At 45.9% G+C, this 18,236-nt stretch overlaps 1 protein-coding gene across 4 annotated transcripts in view; it reads right to left on the bottom strand.

Annotated features, from left to right (window-relative positions):
- Positions 1-1,871: 1,871 nt before the first annotated feature.
- The window catches only part of MSANTD2 (Myb/SANT DNA binding domain containing 2), a 954,611-nt gene continuing 938,246 nt past the window's right edge, over positions 1,872-18,236 (bottom strand). For 2 of the 4 annotated variants that reach the window (XM_044081184.1, XM_044081185.1), the window contains exon 5: positions 1,872-3,205. In XM_044081184.1, coding sequence (XP_043937119.1) covers positions 2,347-3,205 — 859 coding nt within the window. In that variant the 3' untranslated portion in view covers positions 1,872-2,346. The remainder of the gene's footprint in view (positions 3,206-18,236) is intronic. The other 2 variants (XM_044081186.1, XM_044081187.1) reach the window with 1 other exon arrangement.

The raw sequence follows: 18,236 nt of genomic DNA on the forward strand, positions 1-18,236 counted from the left end.
TCGAAAACGACAGAGCCGAAAAGGGTGGTATCGGCTCCGAAGCACCAACAGTCACGGTACCAATAATCTCCGGCTCCGAGCTCTGAAGGAGAGTCGAAGGAGGAATTTCTGGAGGGTGTGGAATAGCGGTCGTCTGCTGAGACGGGCTATGGAGCATCTGGGCCAGTGTCTGTGATTTCAGCAGTCTACTCACCACTCTCTCCAAGTCATGGTCTGAGAGTCTGGAAGACCTTGACAATCTGCTCCGATGGCTCCGCTCCGAAAGTAAGGGAGAGGCCGGAGCCGAGTGGATAGACTCCAGCAAAGGAGATCTAGATCTCTTTCTCGACGGAGCCATCGGAGCCGAAGAACCTTCGGTTCCAGTTGGAGCCGACAGCTTGTCAGCTCCGAGCTGGGTTAGAGATGTGTCGGCTCCAGCCGGAGCCGACGCAGGCTTCGAAGCAAGGGTATCGGCTCCAGCCGGAGCCGATAAAGGTACCGAAGCCAGAGTATCGGTGCAGATCGGAGCCGATCTCGACTCTGGTGGAGTCGGAACCAAGGCCACAGACTTGGACACTGAAGGCTGGGCCTTGGATGGCTTTGAGGGCTTCCCCGAGCCGGACCTAGCCGGGGAGCTCTCAGGCTTGAGAAGACCTCTTAAGATAAGTTTATTTCTACGTTCCTGCAGGACTCTCTGGCTGAATGAGTGGCAAATAGCACAGGAGTCCTGCAGGTGTAGGGGTCCCAGGCAATAAATACAAGAAGTGTGACCGTCTGTCAGAGACATCTTCTGACAGCACGAGTCACACTTCTTGAAACCTGAGACCCTAGTGTCTTTAGACATGACTGAGTCCTGAACACAAACACACACACCACTCAGTCCAAAAATCACACTGACTATACAAAAAAAACTAAGTACAGTGAATAAAAACACAAACACACCTAAACAAATCCTGACAGGAAACTGTTTGGGAGGGTAAGGCCTAAGGCCTGAAAAACAGTGGATAAGGGGACGGGAAGCTAACGGGAATAGGGCTAAGTGAATCAGGGAACTAACAAACTATGAATATGAAAAATTTAAGGTACTGGGATAGCTAAATTTCTCAGAAAAGAGTAATTAAATTCACTTACCAGGAGCTGGCAAAAAAGGTGACCTCATGAGCGAAGTGGCAAACGAGATCTGGGTAATCACCGCCTTGCATCATGGGATATGGGGCTGCCTCGAGCTGGTAAAAGTGACTCTCGAGCTTAGCAAGTGCTGAGTCGGAGCCGAGGATCGGCACCGAACCCATCCAGCAAGAATGAAGGCGAGATTGGCAACTTAACATCAACAGTTAGGTTTAGGTTTTCTGGCAATAAATGTGAAAACGTTCTTATGTCTAACAGTAGGACTGAAGTCTCGACTGCAAAAGGTATAGAAAAGAACTGGGGAAAATGGAGTTGTGTGTACACACTAAAATCCTATGCAAGATCCTTAAGAAATTAGCATTCCCCAAACAAAAAGGCAAAGTCTCGTCTATGTTAATTACCCATCATCTGTGTTAAGAAGCCAGAAAGCCTCCTAAAACCAATAATCCCAAGGTTTCTGGATTTTCTTGTCCAAAGCCCTCATCCTCCCAGCATAAAGTCTTAACAGCTACTAGATCAATACAAGGCAATGAATATAACTTCCTAAAGCACAACACTGAAGATGGTGGAGGGCTGTATGTAATCACAGAAAAATAAAGACAAGGCAAACAAATGTGGTAATCCATTAACATGTGTGCAACTCTATCTCAAACAAACATCTATTCCTGCAAACAAACTGGATTCTTGCCTTGTGCAGATCAAAGACAACTGTGATGGTGACTCAGCAGTCTATCTTTTTCAGTATGAAAGATATGGACCACTCATTCTGTCACAAGGCACTATGCTTGCCATTAACTATTGCTTATTTATTGTGTTGTGTATTATTATATCAGCATACAGGGGTATGTAAAACAAGAATTTACTGTGATAAAAAAACAGAATAAAAAGCAAAACATTTGTCATCATGTGAAATTAAAATAATCCTCTGTGACCAATATGGAATGTATTCACAGTTACTGAAATTAGAGCTCTGTAAACAGTTTCTTATCAAAGCCCAACTGATTTGCTATGCATTTCAGTGGACAACTTTTATTTGCTCTGGGCAAGTTTTTGTTTTACTTTGAGAGAGACAAATTTTCATCAAGTTGTCTGGGAAGTCTATTCCAACTCAACTGTTTTCTGCCTCCCATACAGCAACCCAGACTCTCTCTCCATTCGAAGCACCACATTAAGCTGAACAAGGCAGGGTCTTTAGTTTTAATCCTTATTTTCAAAAGGACAGGCTTCAAGGTACTTATGTCAGAGGTTGAACTTCAAAGGATAACCAACAGCTTTTTCGAGGCACTCTACTAATGACCCAGCAGAGAGGAAGTCCCTTTCAACTTCAACAAATTTTATATAAATTGATTTGGGGCTTGTTCCCTGCTGCACGTTACAGTTCTCAGCTAAAAAGCCATTGATACCCCCCTGTGACTTGGAGCTAGACTGAAAATGTTGAAACAAGCACTGCTGAAGTGTCCTGTCCTCTGCAATTCCTAGGTAGCAGTAATGGATTTTTGGTAGATGGTCAACAAGATTCTCAGACTCTACTTTTACAGTGGAGTTCCCAGAAGGGCTGCTGGAGTCTGAACGCAAGGAGGACCTTGAAAGAATCCGACCTCCACATTCCATGCGTGGTGAGCGTGGTTCTACTTCAGGTTCTTCATAACCAACAGCGTACAAACCAGGGGATTTAGGAATGCCACCTGGTAGAAGATAATGAACAACGTTTCCACCAGCTGCTCTGGAATGTGCAATGGGAATCCAGTCCACTACCATGTGCAATTCCAAACAACGGGCTTCACTTATCGTGATCTCCAAGTACTTATAGTAAACATTCTTCCAGTTCATTTTCTGTACTTTGGTCATGACTAAACGGCCCTCTGGTTTCTCTGGATTGAAATATTCTCGGAGACGTTTTCCAAGGGGAACCTGAGAGCTTATTTCTGCATAATAATATCGCACATCATCTTTCCACCGTGTATTGTAGCCTACACCAAAAATGGCCAGTTTATTAGAAAGATGCAGTCTTGAAAAGTCTGTCCAACTTTGGAATTGTTCCCATTTTAACTGAACTGCCTCCAAGATCCGAACAACATTCTGCATCATTTCTTGCATCCTAGAAAGATTAAACAAAAACTATTAAAGCAGTAAATTTGTGTAGAGTGAACAATTAAAGCAGTAAATTTGTGTAGAGTGAACAAATAGTTAACATTAATTATAACCTAAAGCAATAAATTTGTGTAGAGTGAACAAATAGTTAACATTAATTATAACCAAGACTACAGCTGCGATTAACTACTTTCTCCACTACTCATTTATTAATTACAATTCTACATTTCTGCAAGAGTTACTTCTGCTAGTAGCCACCAAACTGAGGAAAGAAAGGATTATGTGGAATGACTGGCTGCGAACCAGACAAGGGAGAAGGGCCTGGGGCAGGCAGAAAGATGCAAAGACAACAGCTCTACACCAAAGACAGGAAGGCTTTACAACAACACTGTTCAGAGCTCACTGGAAAGGTGCAGCTTAATCAATGTACTTTTAGGACTGAAAGGAAGAAGGTGCACTGCTGATTCAGCAGAGTATAGGGGCAATGAGGCAGTAAAAAAAAGGACAAAATCAGAAGATGAAAAAGGAATTAGGAGTCTGAGTATGACTGGACAGTATTAGTACAGAATACATGGAGTCTAGGTAGGAAAAAGGGCAACTGCAGGAAGGAATGTAGGACAGGAAGGTGGACATTACTGATATCACAGAAATGTAAGATGGTGAGCAGGGCTATTGAACACTGATGTGTCTGGGTAAAGGTTGTTTGAACAAAAGGAATGGAGAGAGAGAGAGAGCACGCTGAAGCAGCAATCTATAAAAAGGAGGGCATCAAATATTAAGATCAGTAAAGGGGACAGAAGCTACCACCTCCAGGAAAGGAGCAAAGGGAAAAGTAGGGTGAGACCTTATGGTAAGTGCCCTAGTTGTATCAGTCCACAGACAAAATTATAGAATATGAACAAGAAACCAGAGAAGAGAACACAGGATTGGTAATAGAAAAAGGGTTACAGTCATGGAAGACCTGAACCTTCCTGGAGGAGAGTGGGAGATTCTGAACTCTAGAGTACAGAGTGAGCAGAAATGAACTGAATTCTTGGACCATGAAAGGTTAGCTAACTGGACAGGGATTGTACCAGAAAGGTCAGAATTCTAGATGTGGTCCAAATCAAGGTGGAAGGTATTCAAAAATGTGCAATGAAGGCAACATTAGTAAATAAGAAGTTATGTACCTACCATAACGTTCCATGTTAGTTGTCTTCTCTTGCCTTCTTTCTTGCTGGATGGGTTCGGAGCCGATCCTTGGCTCTGACTCGGCACTTGCTAAGCTCGAGAGCTAATTTTACCAGCTCGAGGCAACCCTATATCCCATGATGCAAGGTGCGACTACCCCAGATCTCGTTTGGTAGCTATGAAAAAACCCCTGCCATAAACCTTCTTCCCAGAAAGGAAGAAGAGGAACTAAATGTGGAAAGAAACAAAGCAAATAACCACTAAAGACTAGTGACACTTCCTACTGGGGGTCCATAGAGATAATGAACTGTACCCAGCGAAGAGTACAACTTCAAGGTCTGTCCAGGCTAGGGGGAAGGAGGGAGGGACGCAAGAAAGAAGGCGAGAGAAGACAACTAACATGGAACGTTATGGTAGGTACAATACTTCTTAATGTTAAGTTGTCAAACTCGCCTTCATTCTTGCTGGATGGGACCGCGTCCCTAGCACCTCTATCCTGGGTGGCTCAATGGAACAGACTCTTGAGAACTGTGGAACCAAACTTAGCCCTGTCCCTGGAGGCCAAGTCCAATTTATAATGAGAGACAAATGTGTGAGGAGTGGCCCAAGTGGCTGCCACACAAATGGTGTCAATAGGGAGCCTATCCTGAAATGCTGTGGAAGTGGCTAGGCGCCTGGTAGAATGTGCGTTTGGTTTCGAGGGCAGTTACTTGCCCCTAAGGAGAGAAACATGAGAAATGATAGAAGACAGCCATCTGGATAAGGTCACCTTGGAGACCGGAAGTCCCTTCCTGTTTTCTGCATAAGAAAGTAACAGTTGATCAGATTTTCTGAATTGTTTAGTTCTGTCCAAATAATATCTGAGTTGGCGATGGACATCCAAACAATGAAGTTTCTGTTCCGCTCTGTCAGAATAATTAGGGAAAAAAACTGGCAATTCAATAGATTGGTTAATATTCGTCTGGGAAGCAACCTTAGGCAAAAAAGATGGATTAGTTCTTAAAGACACTCTATCTTTGTGGAAAACCAAGTATGGGGGACGGACACAGAGAGCGTGAAGTTCAGACACCCACCTGGCTGAAGTAACAGCAACCAGAAAAATTGTCTTCCAGGAAAGAAATTTCAATGAGCATGTAGCAGCCGGTTCAAAGGGGGGCAGAATCAAGGATGCCAGCATTAAATTTAGGTCCCATTCCGGAGGGGGATCTTTGACTGGGGGTTTCAGCAGAAAGATCCCTCTAAGAAAGGCTTTGCAAAGCTTGTGAGACATTATGTTTTGATCCGCTAAGCCAACATGAAAATTTGAGATCGCTGCCAGCTGAACCTTAACTGTCGAGGAAGAAGAGCCCGATTGAAAAATCTCAGCTAGGAAGTCCAAGACTGACTGCACTGGAGCAGTAAAGGGATCTATGTCTCTGGACTTTGCCCAGAAGGAAAAACGCTGGCATTTACTAGCATAAATCCTTCTGGTAGAGGACTTTAGAGAAGCTACTATGATATCTCGCACGGGATTAGAAATCATAGGAAGCCTGGCTAAGGAAGGAAGTGGAGCAACCAAGCAGTGAGGTTGAGAGAATGAATGGCCTGGTGCAGATGACCCGAATGGTGGGTCAGAAGATCTGGAATTGGATCCAGATGCCAAGGTTGAACCAGGAGATGACGATATAGGGACAGAAACCAAATTTGTCGAGGCCAGTAAGGGGCAATGAGAATCAATTTGGCTCACAAGACGGTAGCTTTCTGAATCACTTGAGGTATCAGCGGGATTGGAGGAAAGGCATAAAGATGTCCCCGGGGCCAATCCTGGGTTAGAGCGTCTCTGGGGGGATGGCCTGGTAGTGGAAAAAGGGAGAAGTCTGGGCATTTGCTGTTTTGGGGTGTAGCAAAAAGGTCGCAGCAAGGGACGCCCCACTTCTGAAAAATCTCGTCCACTACTGATTGTTCGAGACCACTGTGGCATGAGAATAGCTCTGCTCAGTCTGTCCGCTAAGAGGTTGGATTTCCCGGGGATATGCGTTGCTATCAGAAACCGATGAGAGGAGATTGCCCATTGCCAAAGTCTGAGAGCTTCTCGACACAGTGGATAGGACTTGGTCCCGCCCTGTTTGTTGATATACCAGACTACGGACATGTTGTCCGACTGAACTGCAATAGTCCCTAAGGGAAGAAAGTCGCTGAGGGCTTGCAACGTTAAAAGCACTGCTCTCATCTCTAGGACATTTATGTGCAGATGCTATTCTATGGGTTGCCAAGTCCCATGGACCATCCTGCCCTGATAATGCCCCCCCCACCCGATCAGAGAGGCATCCGAAGTGACTGTGGCAACCGGAACTGGGGGAACAAACAGTCGGCCCTGATGGAGTTGTGGAGAAGACATCCACCAGGTTAGGTGACTCTTGCAGGATTGCGTCACGAAGATCTCGTGGCGCATGGGAAGCTGCTGGAATGACCACTGGGTGAACAACATCCACTGCAAAAGACGCATGTGGAAGCGAGCTAAAGGAAGCAGTACGATGGCCGCAGCCATAAGACCTAGCACCTTCAGGACAAATCTGGCCTTGATCTTTTTGCTGAGTAGTACGATCCGAACATACTTTTGGATGTCCAGAATTCTTTGGTTTGTGAGTCTTGCTGACATCCCGACAGTGTCTAATTCTGCGCCTATAAAGGTAATAGATTGGCAAGGAGACAATGAAGATTTTTCAAAGTTTATAGAGATGCCTAACTGGTTGCAGATGTGAAGAGTGTAGTCCCTGGCCTTGAGAAGTTGATGCCTGGTGGTGGCAGAGAGGAGCCAGTCGTCTAGATACGGAAACACCTGGAATCCTTGACGTCTCAGGTGAGCCGTGACCACTGCCATGCATTTGGTGAACACTCTGGGGGCTGTAGTGAGGCCAAAGGGCAGGGCTCTGAATTGAAAATGACTGGTCCCCAGCCGAAAGCGGAGAAACCTTCTGGAGCGCCTGTGAATTTTTATGTGATAGTACGCATCCTGAAGGCCTATTGAGCACATCCAGTTGTCCTTGCCCAAAAAGGGTAGAATGGACTGAAGCGTGACCATCTGAAACCTTGCCTTCTTGACAAACTTGTTTAGTTTGCGGAGGTCTAAAATTGGTCTCCAATCTCCCGTCTTTTTGGGGACCAAAAAGAATCTTGAGTAGATTCCGGATCCTACTTTGTCTGCTGGCACTAGTTGGATGGCTCTTTTTGCTAGGAGCTTTGATACCTCCAGCTTTGCCAATTCCCTTAGACCGGGTGAAACGTCTGGAAGGGATTGATGAGGAAAGTACAGTTTTGTACCTACCATAAATGTAGATGTCCGATAGGTATGCATCTGCAGTCCTAACATATGGGTTGTCCTGTCTCAGGCAGCCCTTCGGTCGGCTGGATTCCAAAGTCTGGGTCTGGCCTCGGCTGATGTCGCACTTCACCCGACGTCACAGCTGCTGGGGTATAAAGGCATCAGCCGACGCCATTTTCCTCAGTGTTTCTTGCCCCAGATGCCAGGTGCCCTCTAGGAAGGCTAAATTTGGATAAATGCAAATAACTCCAAACAGTAGAGAGCAAACAATATATATATATATATATACATATATACAAACAAATACACCATAATAGATTCCCCCAGCTAGCTAAAAGAGGGGTAAATACCCTAGGAATACCACAGAGGGGAAGGAGGGTGGGTAATCCTGACTGCAGATGCATACCTATCGGACATCTACATTTATGGTAGGTACAAAACTGTACTATGTCCTTCAAGGATGCATCTGCAGTCCTAACATATGGGTAGAATACCATAGCCAAACTGGGAGAGGAGGCACTAAGATAAAGATGGTGTAGTTAAGATCCCTTGCAAAACAGCAGTTGCAAAACCTGCTCGGGATCTAGAGTATAAAGGAAGATTATAATGCTTGGCAAATGTATGCACGGAGCTCCAAATAGCAGCTTCTAAAATGTCTTTGGTAGCCACTCCTCGTAGGAAAGCTGTAGTGGTGGCTGTAGCTCTTGTGGAATGAGGTCTGATATTTTCAGGAGTTGTCTTTCCATGAAAAGAGTAACAAAATCGAATACAATTTCCTATCCATTTTGAGATTGTCTGTTTTGAAATTGCTTTTCCTTGCATTCCTGTTGCATATGCTACCAGAAGCTGGTCAGTTTTTCTGCTGGTCTTAGTTCTGTCCAGATAGTAGCGTAATTGCCTGTGCACATCCAAGGTATGTAGCAGTCTTTCCCCTGTTCTGTGGGTTGGGGAAGAATGTAGGTAAATGAATCGCTTGGTTCAATGAAACTCTGGAGACCACTTTTGGCATAAAGGTAGGGTTAGTTCTCAGAGAGACTATCCTGATGGAAGATAAGGAAGGGTTGTACTGCCATCAATGCCTGTAACTCAGATACCCTTCTTGCTGAAGTGATTGCTAGCAGGAAAGCAGTTTTCCAAGATAAGAACTGTAGTTCTGCTGTTGCTGCTGGTTCAAAAGGGGGAAGTGTTAACTTTTCCAGCACAAAGTTGAGATCCCATGTAGGTAAAGGTGGTTTCCTTGGAGGTTTTACATTTTTGATTCCTCTCAAGAACTGCCCGAGTAGAGGATGAGAGAAGACAGGAGGATCCATGTTGTATTCTGCTGAAATTGCTGATGCATGAATCTTAATGGAGGAGTAAGACAGGTCATTGTAGAACAGTTCTGCTAAGTATTCCAGGATGTGTGCTATGTTTGCCAATGAGACATTTTCTCCCTTTGCTGCACTCCAAATGAGGTATCTTTTCCACTTGGCTGAATAAGTTTTCCTTGTGGAGGGTCTGCGTGCCTCCAGGATAATGTCCTTAACCCTCTGAGATAAATCTGGGTTATTTGGTTTTATGCAATATTCCAAGCAGCTAGCTGCAGTGTTTTCAAGTTTGGATGTAGGATCTTGTAGTTGTTCTGTGTTAGAAGTAAGGGACATAGAGGTAGATGCCATGCGTGTGTCCGAGACATGCTTCTCAGTAGCGGGTACCAATGTTGCCTCGGCCAGTCTGGAGCTATCAGGATTGCCCTTGGCTGGTCCTCTCTGATCTTCAGTAGTACTTGGTACATCAAAGCAAGAGGTGGGAATGCATATGCTGTCAGGTTTCTCCAGCTGAAGGAAAGGGAGTCCACCCTCCAAGCAAGTGGGTGGTATGCTCTTGTGCAGAATTTCTTCAATTGGTGGTTGTGTGGAGAGGCGAACAGGTCTATTTCTGGTAGTCCCCATTTCTTTGTTATGGCTTTGAAGATATCTGGATGCAGCATCCATTCGTGAGCATCCGTGGTAGTTCTGCTTAAGGGGTCTGCTAGAGAATTTTCTTTTCCTGGTACAAATCTGGCCTGAAGTTGAATGTTGAGATTCAGGGCCACATTCCACAGGGCCATTGCCATCCAGCATAGAGGATATGAGTGTGTACCTCCCTGTTTGTTGATGTACCACATGACTGTGGTATTGTCCGTCCTTATCAGCAGATGACCCTGTTGAAGGAGTGGTCTGAATGCCTGGATCGCATGTTTCACTGCCAGCATCTCCTTTAGATTTATGTGTAGATTCAGCTGGTCTTGGGTCCATAGGCCTTGTATACACTTGTCCACCATGTGTGCCCCCCAGCCTAGGTCTGAGGCGTCCGTGGTGATGGTCTGGCTTGGATGAGGTTTGTGGAAAGGCAATCCTTTGTTCAACTGACAGGCCTGAGCCCACCACAGGAATTCTTGCTTCAGGCATGGAATTATTTGAATCTGGGCTTCTAGACTGTGCTTGTGTTGAGACCATACATTCCTTAGGTACCATTGTAACTTTCTCATATGCAGCCTGGCATGCGGAATCAATATTATGCAGGATGCCATATAACCCAAGGCTTGCAGGACTTTCCTTGCAGTAAGCTGAGTTTGTGTTGTTAATGTCATGAAGTAGACTGGTAGTTGCTTTTGTTTTTCTTCTGTGAGAAAAGCCATCTGAGTTGATGTATCCAGTTCTGCACCCAAGAATGTTATCCTTTGGGATGGTACTAGTCTTGACTTTTGCATGTTGACTGTGAATCCCAAGGCTTGCAACAGTTGTATGACATTTTCCAAATCTTACGTTAATTTTGCCTTGTTGTCCGCTTCTATTAGACAGTCGTCCAGGTATGGGTAAATTTGAATTCCTGAAGCCTGCAATGAGCAATTACTGATGCCAGGCATTTCGTGAATACTCTGGGCAGTAGATAAGCCAAAGGGCAATGCTGAGAATTGATAATGCTCTGATCCTGCAAGAAATCTGAGGTGTCTTCTGCAATCTGGTCGTATAGGGACGTGCAGGTATGCCTCCTTGAGATCTAGAGTCACCAGCCAAGACTCCTTGCCCAGCATGGGAAGAAGCTGCTGGAGGGTCAGCATTTTGAATTTTGGAACAATGAGGTATGTGTTCAGGGCGGACAAGTCGAGAATAGGTCTCCATTGATTTTCTTTTCTTGGTACAAGGAAAAGCCTGGAGTAAAATCCTTGGCCTTGTTCCATAGGTGACACCTTTTCTATAGCTCTCATCCTTAGTAAGTTGTTGATTTGTCTTAGAGCGTCTGTTTTTTGGCTTGGTGGTAGGTTTGGCATTCCCCTCTTTTTTGGTAGAGTGTGGAAGTGAAACCTGTAGCCCTTGTCTATTGTTTGTAAAGTCCATTTGTCTCCTGTAATGTAATGCCAGTTGTCGGAGAATAAGGCTAGCTTTCCGCCCAAGGGTGCTTCCAGTTGTTCCCTGGTAGGCGGAACCAGAGCCAAGTCATTGTGTCTGCCCTGTGGAAGTGGTTGTAGTTGAATCTGTGGCAGTACTTCTCTGGTTGGTAGGTTGCCACTGACGTCCCCTGTAGGCACCCCTAGGTTGACCTCTGCCTCTTGGGCGTCTATTTCTGCCTCTCTGTGCTCTGGAGCTGTCTGGAAAGGACCAATTCTTCGAAGGCCAATTTCTGCTAAACCTCGGAGGTTGGACCTGTAAGAAATCCTTGACTATTTGGACAGATTTTGCTTTTTCTTCCACCTTCTTTAGAACCTCCTGTGCGGGGGAGCCAAACAAACTTTGTTTCTCCATGGGAGCATCTAGGAGTTTTGACTTGACATGGTCTGGTAAGGATTGTTCTTTTAACCAGGCATGCCTTCGAATCACTGTTCCAGTCATAGCTGATCTAAAGGAAGCCTCCAGTGCATCATAGCCACATTTTAAGAAATGGTTACTGACCTGCTGGGAGTTATGTACCAACTCCTGAAGGGACTTGCGGTCTATAGGCTCAGGAGAGGACAGTTTTTTATTTAGCTGGTCTAACAAAAATTCCTGGTACTGAATCATGTGAAATTGACAGTTTATGGCCCTGGCCGAAAGAGTAGCAGAAGTATAAACCTTTTTACCCCATCTCTCTAATGCTCTAGATTCCCTTTCAGAGGGAAGAGGGTTTTTGGCAGAAGCAGCTGCCACACATTTAGGGCCCTGTGAAATGGTTTCAGGGTCTGCAACAGGAGCCTTATACAAATGGTAGTGTGTGTCCGGGACCCTGTAATATCTGTCATGCTTGGCAGGGGCCGGAGGAAGAGAATCAGGGGCAGTACAGGCATCATTACATGCATCATCAACAACTGTTAGTACTGGAGGTATGGCTAAAGGCCTGTGCTGTGGCAAGTGTAAAAAGGTCCTTAGCCTTTTCATTGAAACTGAAAAATCCTGGCCCTGCCATTGGAAGTGTTCCCTCATAGCATGTAAGGTTTCCCTAAAAGAAAATTCTTCAGGAGGAGAAGTAGAAGGAATGGAGTCTTCTGCATCAGAATCCTCATAAGGAGAATATGGGCCTTCCTGAGGGTCTGAAATGTCTGAATCATCCGAGGAATAGTCTGTAGAGACAGGTTCCGGGGGTTCAGTCCTAGGCCTCTTATCTGGAGGGGGCTGAGGGGCCCTGTCTGGGTGAGGTTGGGATCCCTTGATCAAAGAAATGAGATCCTCAGCCAGGCTGAGTATTTGGGAACTAGAGGTAGGCCTATGTGAGGGAGCTTTAGCAGTTAAGGCCTTAGAAGATTTAGCTGCTTTAGCCCTGGCAAAGGCCTTGATAGACATAGAAGCAGGGGGTCTAGCAGCCCCACGTGCAGGGGTAGATATGTCTAAGGGAATAGTGTCTGACAAATCCTGGGTGCCTGTTTCTGTAGCAGTAAATTCAGTAACAGATTCAGCCATGCCCTGTGAGGCCTCGGCTATCGGAGGCATGCTTTCGGCCGAAGGAAGGACCAAGACACTCGCGGTTGGCCTAACCGTGGTTTCAGCCGAAACCGCAGGCCGCGAGTGTCGGTCCTTTTCCTTGCGCTTTTTAACTAATTGTGTAGTCGGAGTCTCCGACGGCATTTTGTATGCAAAAGCGGGACCAAAAAACTCCTCTGCAAACTCCGACCGACGTCTAAGTGTCCGTCGGTTGAAGGAAGCACAGGCTAGACAAGCTGATACGTCGTGGTCTGGGCCTAAGCAAGGAAGGCAGTACGAGTGGAAATCCTTATGAGGTATTTGCTTCCCACAAGTTAAACAATTATTTACTTTGTCTGACATCGGCTGAGGCAAGAAAGAGTCCCCAACGGGGTACTTAGCTTTTTAGAAGTCTTCGGTAGTAGAAATCTCTGGATCTGACCGACCTGCACTTGCGAACAGCTTCTGCTTCGGGCACCACGCGGCAAGAAAGACTGAGGAAAATGGCGTCGGCTGATGCCTTTATACCCCAGCAGCTGTGACGTCGGGTGAAGTGCGACATCAGCCGAGGCCAGACCCAGACTTTGGAATCCGGCCGACCGAAGGGCTGCCTGAGGCAGGACAACCCATATGTTAGGACTGCAGATGCATCCTTGAAGGACATAGGGATATCTCTGGAAAGGGATATTGTAACCCTCGGATATGATCGACTGTACCCATTTGTCTTGAGAAAGGGAATGCCAGGCTGTTGGGTACAGCGACAATCTTCCCCCGACTGCCTCCAAGGGTGGACAGACGGGCAACACCTCAGGGATGCTGGAAGGGTTTATCAGAGAGGGGCTCCCTGCTACCCTGATTCTGCGGACTCCCTCTGCCCCTAGGACGGCGTCTATTGTTATTACCCCCTCTGCCTCTGGGGGTAAACTGACCACGTGCTTCCGGCGTGACTCCCTGAGATTTATGAAACCACATTTTCCCTCCCTTCTGACCTTTGGGATAGGGTCTTGAAGGGGTGGAGAAATGCACTCCTATGGCAGAAAGAGTCTTGCCGTCTTGCTCACACCTGGTCAATGTGTCCTTCACCTGAGGCCCGAACAAAGCCGAACCATCGAAGGGAGTATTAGTGAAGGACGCCTTAAAGGGATCCATGAAATTACAAAGCCGCATCCAGGACTGACGCCCAAGTGCCACTCCTGTGCCTGCGGCTCTACTCGCCCCATCGGCTGCATAAGAAATAAGCCACATGGAGGAGTTAGTTATAGAATTTAGGATTCCTATCTGTGAGGCAATCTTTTCTTGAGCCCCAGCAGCTGATGGATCCTGAACTACCTCACCTAGTTCCTTGAGAATGTCTCTCTGAAGCCGGGTAAAGTGAAAGAGATAGTTCAGCGAACGCATAGCAAAGGTCGCTGAAGAAAACATCCGCTTACCGTACCTATCCATGGTCCTAGAGTCCTTGTTAGGAGGATGGACAGGTACAGAAGGATCGGCAAGTTCCTTCTTGGTGGCAGCCGCCACCACCATGGCATCAACAGGGACACCCTTGGTAAGAAACTGTTTTGTCTGCGGGGGCCGTGATGAATTTAGAAGGCCTCCTGGGAACTGGTTCCACAGAATCCGGGGCCGCCCACGCCTTTCGAGCCACCACTTGCATGAGCGGGTCGAATGGCGGAGACACCCAGGAGGTGGAGGGTCAAGATCCAAAAGCCTCCAGGTATACCGACTCATCCTTGGAGGGGTTAATGGAAGGCCAGTTCCCCCTCTGCTTAAGGAGTTCCAGGATGTCTGAAAAGGAGACATCCTCAGAGGGGGACCGTGGGGAAAGTACAGTTTTGTACCTACCATAAATGTAGATGTTCGAGGATCCACATTGCTGCAGTCCTAACTATTGGGTAGTCCGCTGTCCAGTCGGCCCGAATACCAAAGTATAAGGCTGACGTCGGTCAGGGCGCATTAGACTGACGTCAGTACGTCAGGGTACTAATGCGCATGACCGACGTCATATCCTCAGTCTTTTCTTGCCCCAGATGTCAGAAGACCCTGAAAAGATAAGGCCCAAAACCAAACACTGCCAACATACCTGCACCAAAATATATATATATACAAAATTAGCAGATTATAACCTCACCTACACAACCACCCCTAAACACAGAGGGGAAGGAGGGAGGGTAAATTGGACTGCAGCAATGTGGATCCTCGAACATCTACATTTATGGTAGGTACAAAACTGTACTATGTTCTTCATTCCACATTGCTGCAGTCCTAACTATTGGGTAGAATCCCAAAGCAGAGGTAAGGGAGGCTGGCAAATCATAAAGAAGCAGGAACTGACAACATGCCTTGCAAAATAGCTGTGGCAAAACCAGCCCTAGACTTAGAGTAGAGAGGAAGGTGATAATGCTTAGAGAAAGTATGCACTGAACTCCAAGTAGCTGCCTCCAAAATATCCTTAGTTGCCACCCCTTAGAAATGCTGTTGAAGTGGCAGTAGCCCTAGTGGAATGAGGCCTAATCCCAGCTGGAATTTCCTTGCCATGATGGGAATAACAAAATGTAATGCAACACCCAATCCATCTAGAAATAGTTTGTTTTGACACAGGCTTGCCCTGAGAACTCAAAGCAAAAGAAATAAACAACTGCTGAGACTGCATAAAATCTTTAGTCCTGCTCAAATAATAACGCAATTGCCTGTGTACATCTAAAGTGTGCAAAATCTTTTCCCCTTTATTTTGGGGATCTGCATAAAAAGTAGGCAAATGAATAGTTTGGTTTAAAGCCACACTAGAAACCACCTTAGGCATAAAGGAAGGATTAGTACGTAAAGATACCCTATCCTTATGAAAAATCAAAAAAGGCTCCACTGCCATAAGGGCCTGCAACTCAGAAACCCTTCTTGCAGAAGTAATGGCCAACAAAAAAGCAGTCTTCCATGACAAGTATTTCAAGTCAGCAGTAGCCGAGGCTCAAAAGGTTGTAGAGTAAGTTTCTCCAACACAAAATTGAGGTCCCAAGCAGGAGTAGGAGCTCACGTGGGGTCTTATATTCTTTGCCCCTCTAAGAAATTGCTTGAACAAAGGATGCGAAAACAATGGTGGGTCACAATCATAGTGAGCTGAAATTGCTGCAGCATGAATCTTAATGGAAGAGAAAGACAAACCTTTGTCCAATAACTCAGTAAGATATTGAAGAGCCACACTCAGATTTGGCTCCAAAATCTCCAAATTGTTTGCTGCACTCCAAAATAAAAATCTCTTCCATTTTTCTGCGTACACTTTTCTTGTACTAGGTCTCCTGGCTTCCATAATCACATTTAAAACTTGTTGAGGAAGTTGAGACCTGCTGTCTTTCAAAACAGAATATGCCAGGCTGTTAGATGAAGAGAGTGAAGCTTGACATTGAGCAGGTGACCGTCTCTCTGAGACAACAGGTGTGGGATCAAGGGTAAAGGCCATGGAGGCTTCTTTACCAGACTCCTCAGTAATGGGTACCAGTGCTGCCGAGGCCAATCTGGAGCTATTAAAATCATCCTTGGCTTGTCTTGTCTGACCTTTAGAAGCACCTTTGGAAGAAGAGGCAGAGGTGGAAACGCATACACATGAAGATTTTTCCAACTGAAAGAAAGAGCATCCACTTTCCAAGCTGTGTGATGAAACCTCTTTGTGCAAAACTTTGGCAGCTGGTGGTTTAGTGGAGAAGCGAACAGATCTATGTCTGGAGTTCCCCAGGACACTGTCAACTTTTGAAATACATGAAGATCCAGTTTCCACTCGTGGGGATCCATGATTTGTCTGCTTAACACATCTGCTAAGGAGTTCTGTGCTCCGGCAGAAACCTTGCCTGAAGAGTTAGTTGCAAGCTGAGCAGTCTCCCATAAAATCATTGCTTGCCTGCACAATGGGTAAGAATGTGTTCCCCTTGTTTGTTGATGTACCACATGACAGTTGTGTTGTCTGTTAGAATCAACACCTGCCCTGGAAGAAGTAACTCCTTGAAAGCCATTAATGCAAATTGGACTGCTAACATCTCCTTCATGTTGATATGTAGATGCTGTAGTCTGGCAGGCCACTTGTCTTGTATCCACTTTCCATTTAGATGAGCTCCCCAAGCAATGTCTGAGGCATCTGTCGTTAGAATCTGACTCGCCTCTGGCGGGTCACAGAGAGTCCCTTGTTTAGGTGACATTCCTGAGCCCACCACAAAAATTCCTTTTGAATGCAAGGTATTACTTGAATGACAGTGTCCAAATCCTGGCAGTGCTGTGTCCATACATTTTTGAGATACCATTGTAGCTTCCTCATATGCAGTTTGGCATTGGGAAGCACTAGAATACAAGATGCCATGAACCCTAAGGCTTGAAGGACTGTCCTTGCAGTCAGCCCGGACTGAAGAGATAGTTGATGGAAGTAAATGGAAAGATTCTTTTGTTTGTCCGGGGTTAAAAAGGCCATCTGGACTGCTGTATTCAGTCTCACACCCAGAAAGCACATGTCTTGAGAGGGTACTAGACTGGACTTTATTTCGTTCACAGAATACCCTAGGCATCTTAGCACTGCTATGACATATTCCAAATGCTGTAGAAGGTCTTCCTTTTCTTGAGCCAGAATCAGGCAATCGTCCAAGTAAGGATAGATTTGAATTCCTTTTAGCCTGAAGTAAGCTATCACTGGAGCCAGAACCTTTGTGAATACTCTGGGCAGTAGATAAGCCAAAGGGCAATGCAGAGAACTGATAATGAGAATTTCCAGCTCAAAACGCAGATACTTTCTGCAACTTAGTCTTATAGGCACATGAAGGTAAGCCTCCTTGAGATCTAAAGTTACCATCCAGTGATCTTTGCCCAGCAGAGGTAAAAGCTGTTGTAACGTCAACATCTTGAACTTGGGAATGTCCAGATAAGTGTTGAGGATAGATAAATCCAAAATTGGTCTCCACGTGTTCTCCTTTTTTGGTACTAGGAACAGGCGAGAATAAAATCCTAGGCCCCTTTCTGGCACAGGAACCGGCTGAATGGCCCCTATTTGGAGTAACAGAGAAATTTGCTTGTGAGCCTCTTGTCTTTGTAGAGGAGGAATGTCTGGCATGCCTTTGAAAGGAGGCAAGGTATGGAAATAAAACCTGTAACCGTGGTGAATGATATCCAGAACCCATCTGTCTTGGGTAATTAAATCCCAATTTTCTTTGAAAAGAGACAGCCTTCCTCCCAACGGTGCTGCCAGGCGAGAATGAACTGGCAGCTGAAAAGGCAGGTCATTGGGTCTGCTTACGAAAGGACTGACCCCTGCCCTCCCCAGAAGTCTGAGCAGGGGAACTCCTGTCCTAGGCCTAAAGAACCCTGAGCTCTGCCCCTACCACGTCTAGACCTACCCCTAGACTGGGAATCATAAGCAGGAAAAGTCCAACCCTTAGCAGGCCAATTTCTACTAAACTTGGAGGCTGCACCTGTAAAAATCTTTAACAGTTTGCATAGATTTAGCCTTGTCCTCCATTTTCTTCAAAACTGCTTCCACAGGTGAACCAAACAACACATCAGACTGCAAAGGAGCATCCAAAATCCTTGTCTTAACATGCTCAGCTAAGTTCTGATCTCTCAACCAGGCGTGCCTCGAAGAACAGAACCAGTGGCAGCCACCCTGGAGGAGGCCTGCACAGCATCAAAACCACATTGCAAGGAATGTT

This window comes from Protopterus annectens, chromosome 8.part0 (assembly GCF_019279795.1).
Source record: "Protopterus annectens isolate FY-2018-M chromosome 8.part0, PAN1.0, whole genome shotgun sequence".
Classification (NCBI taxonomy): domain Eukaryota; kingdom Metazoa; phylum Chordata; order Ceratodontiformes; family Protopteridae; genus Protopterus; species Protopterus annectens.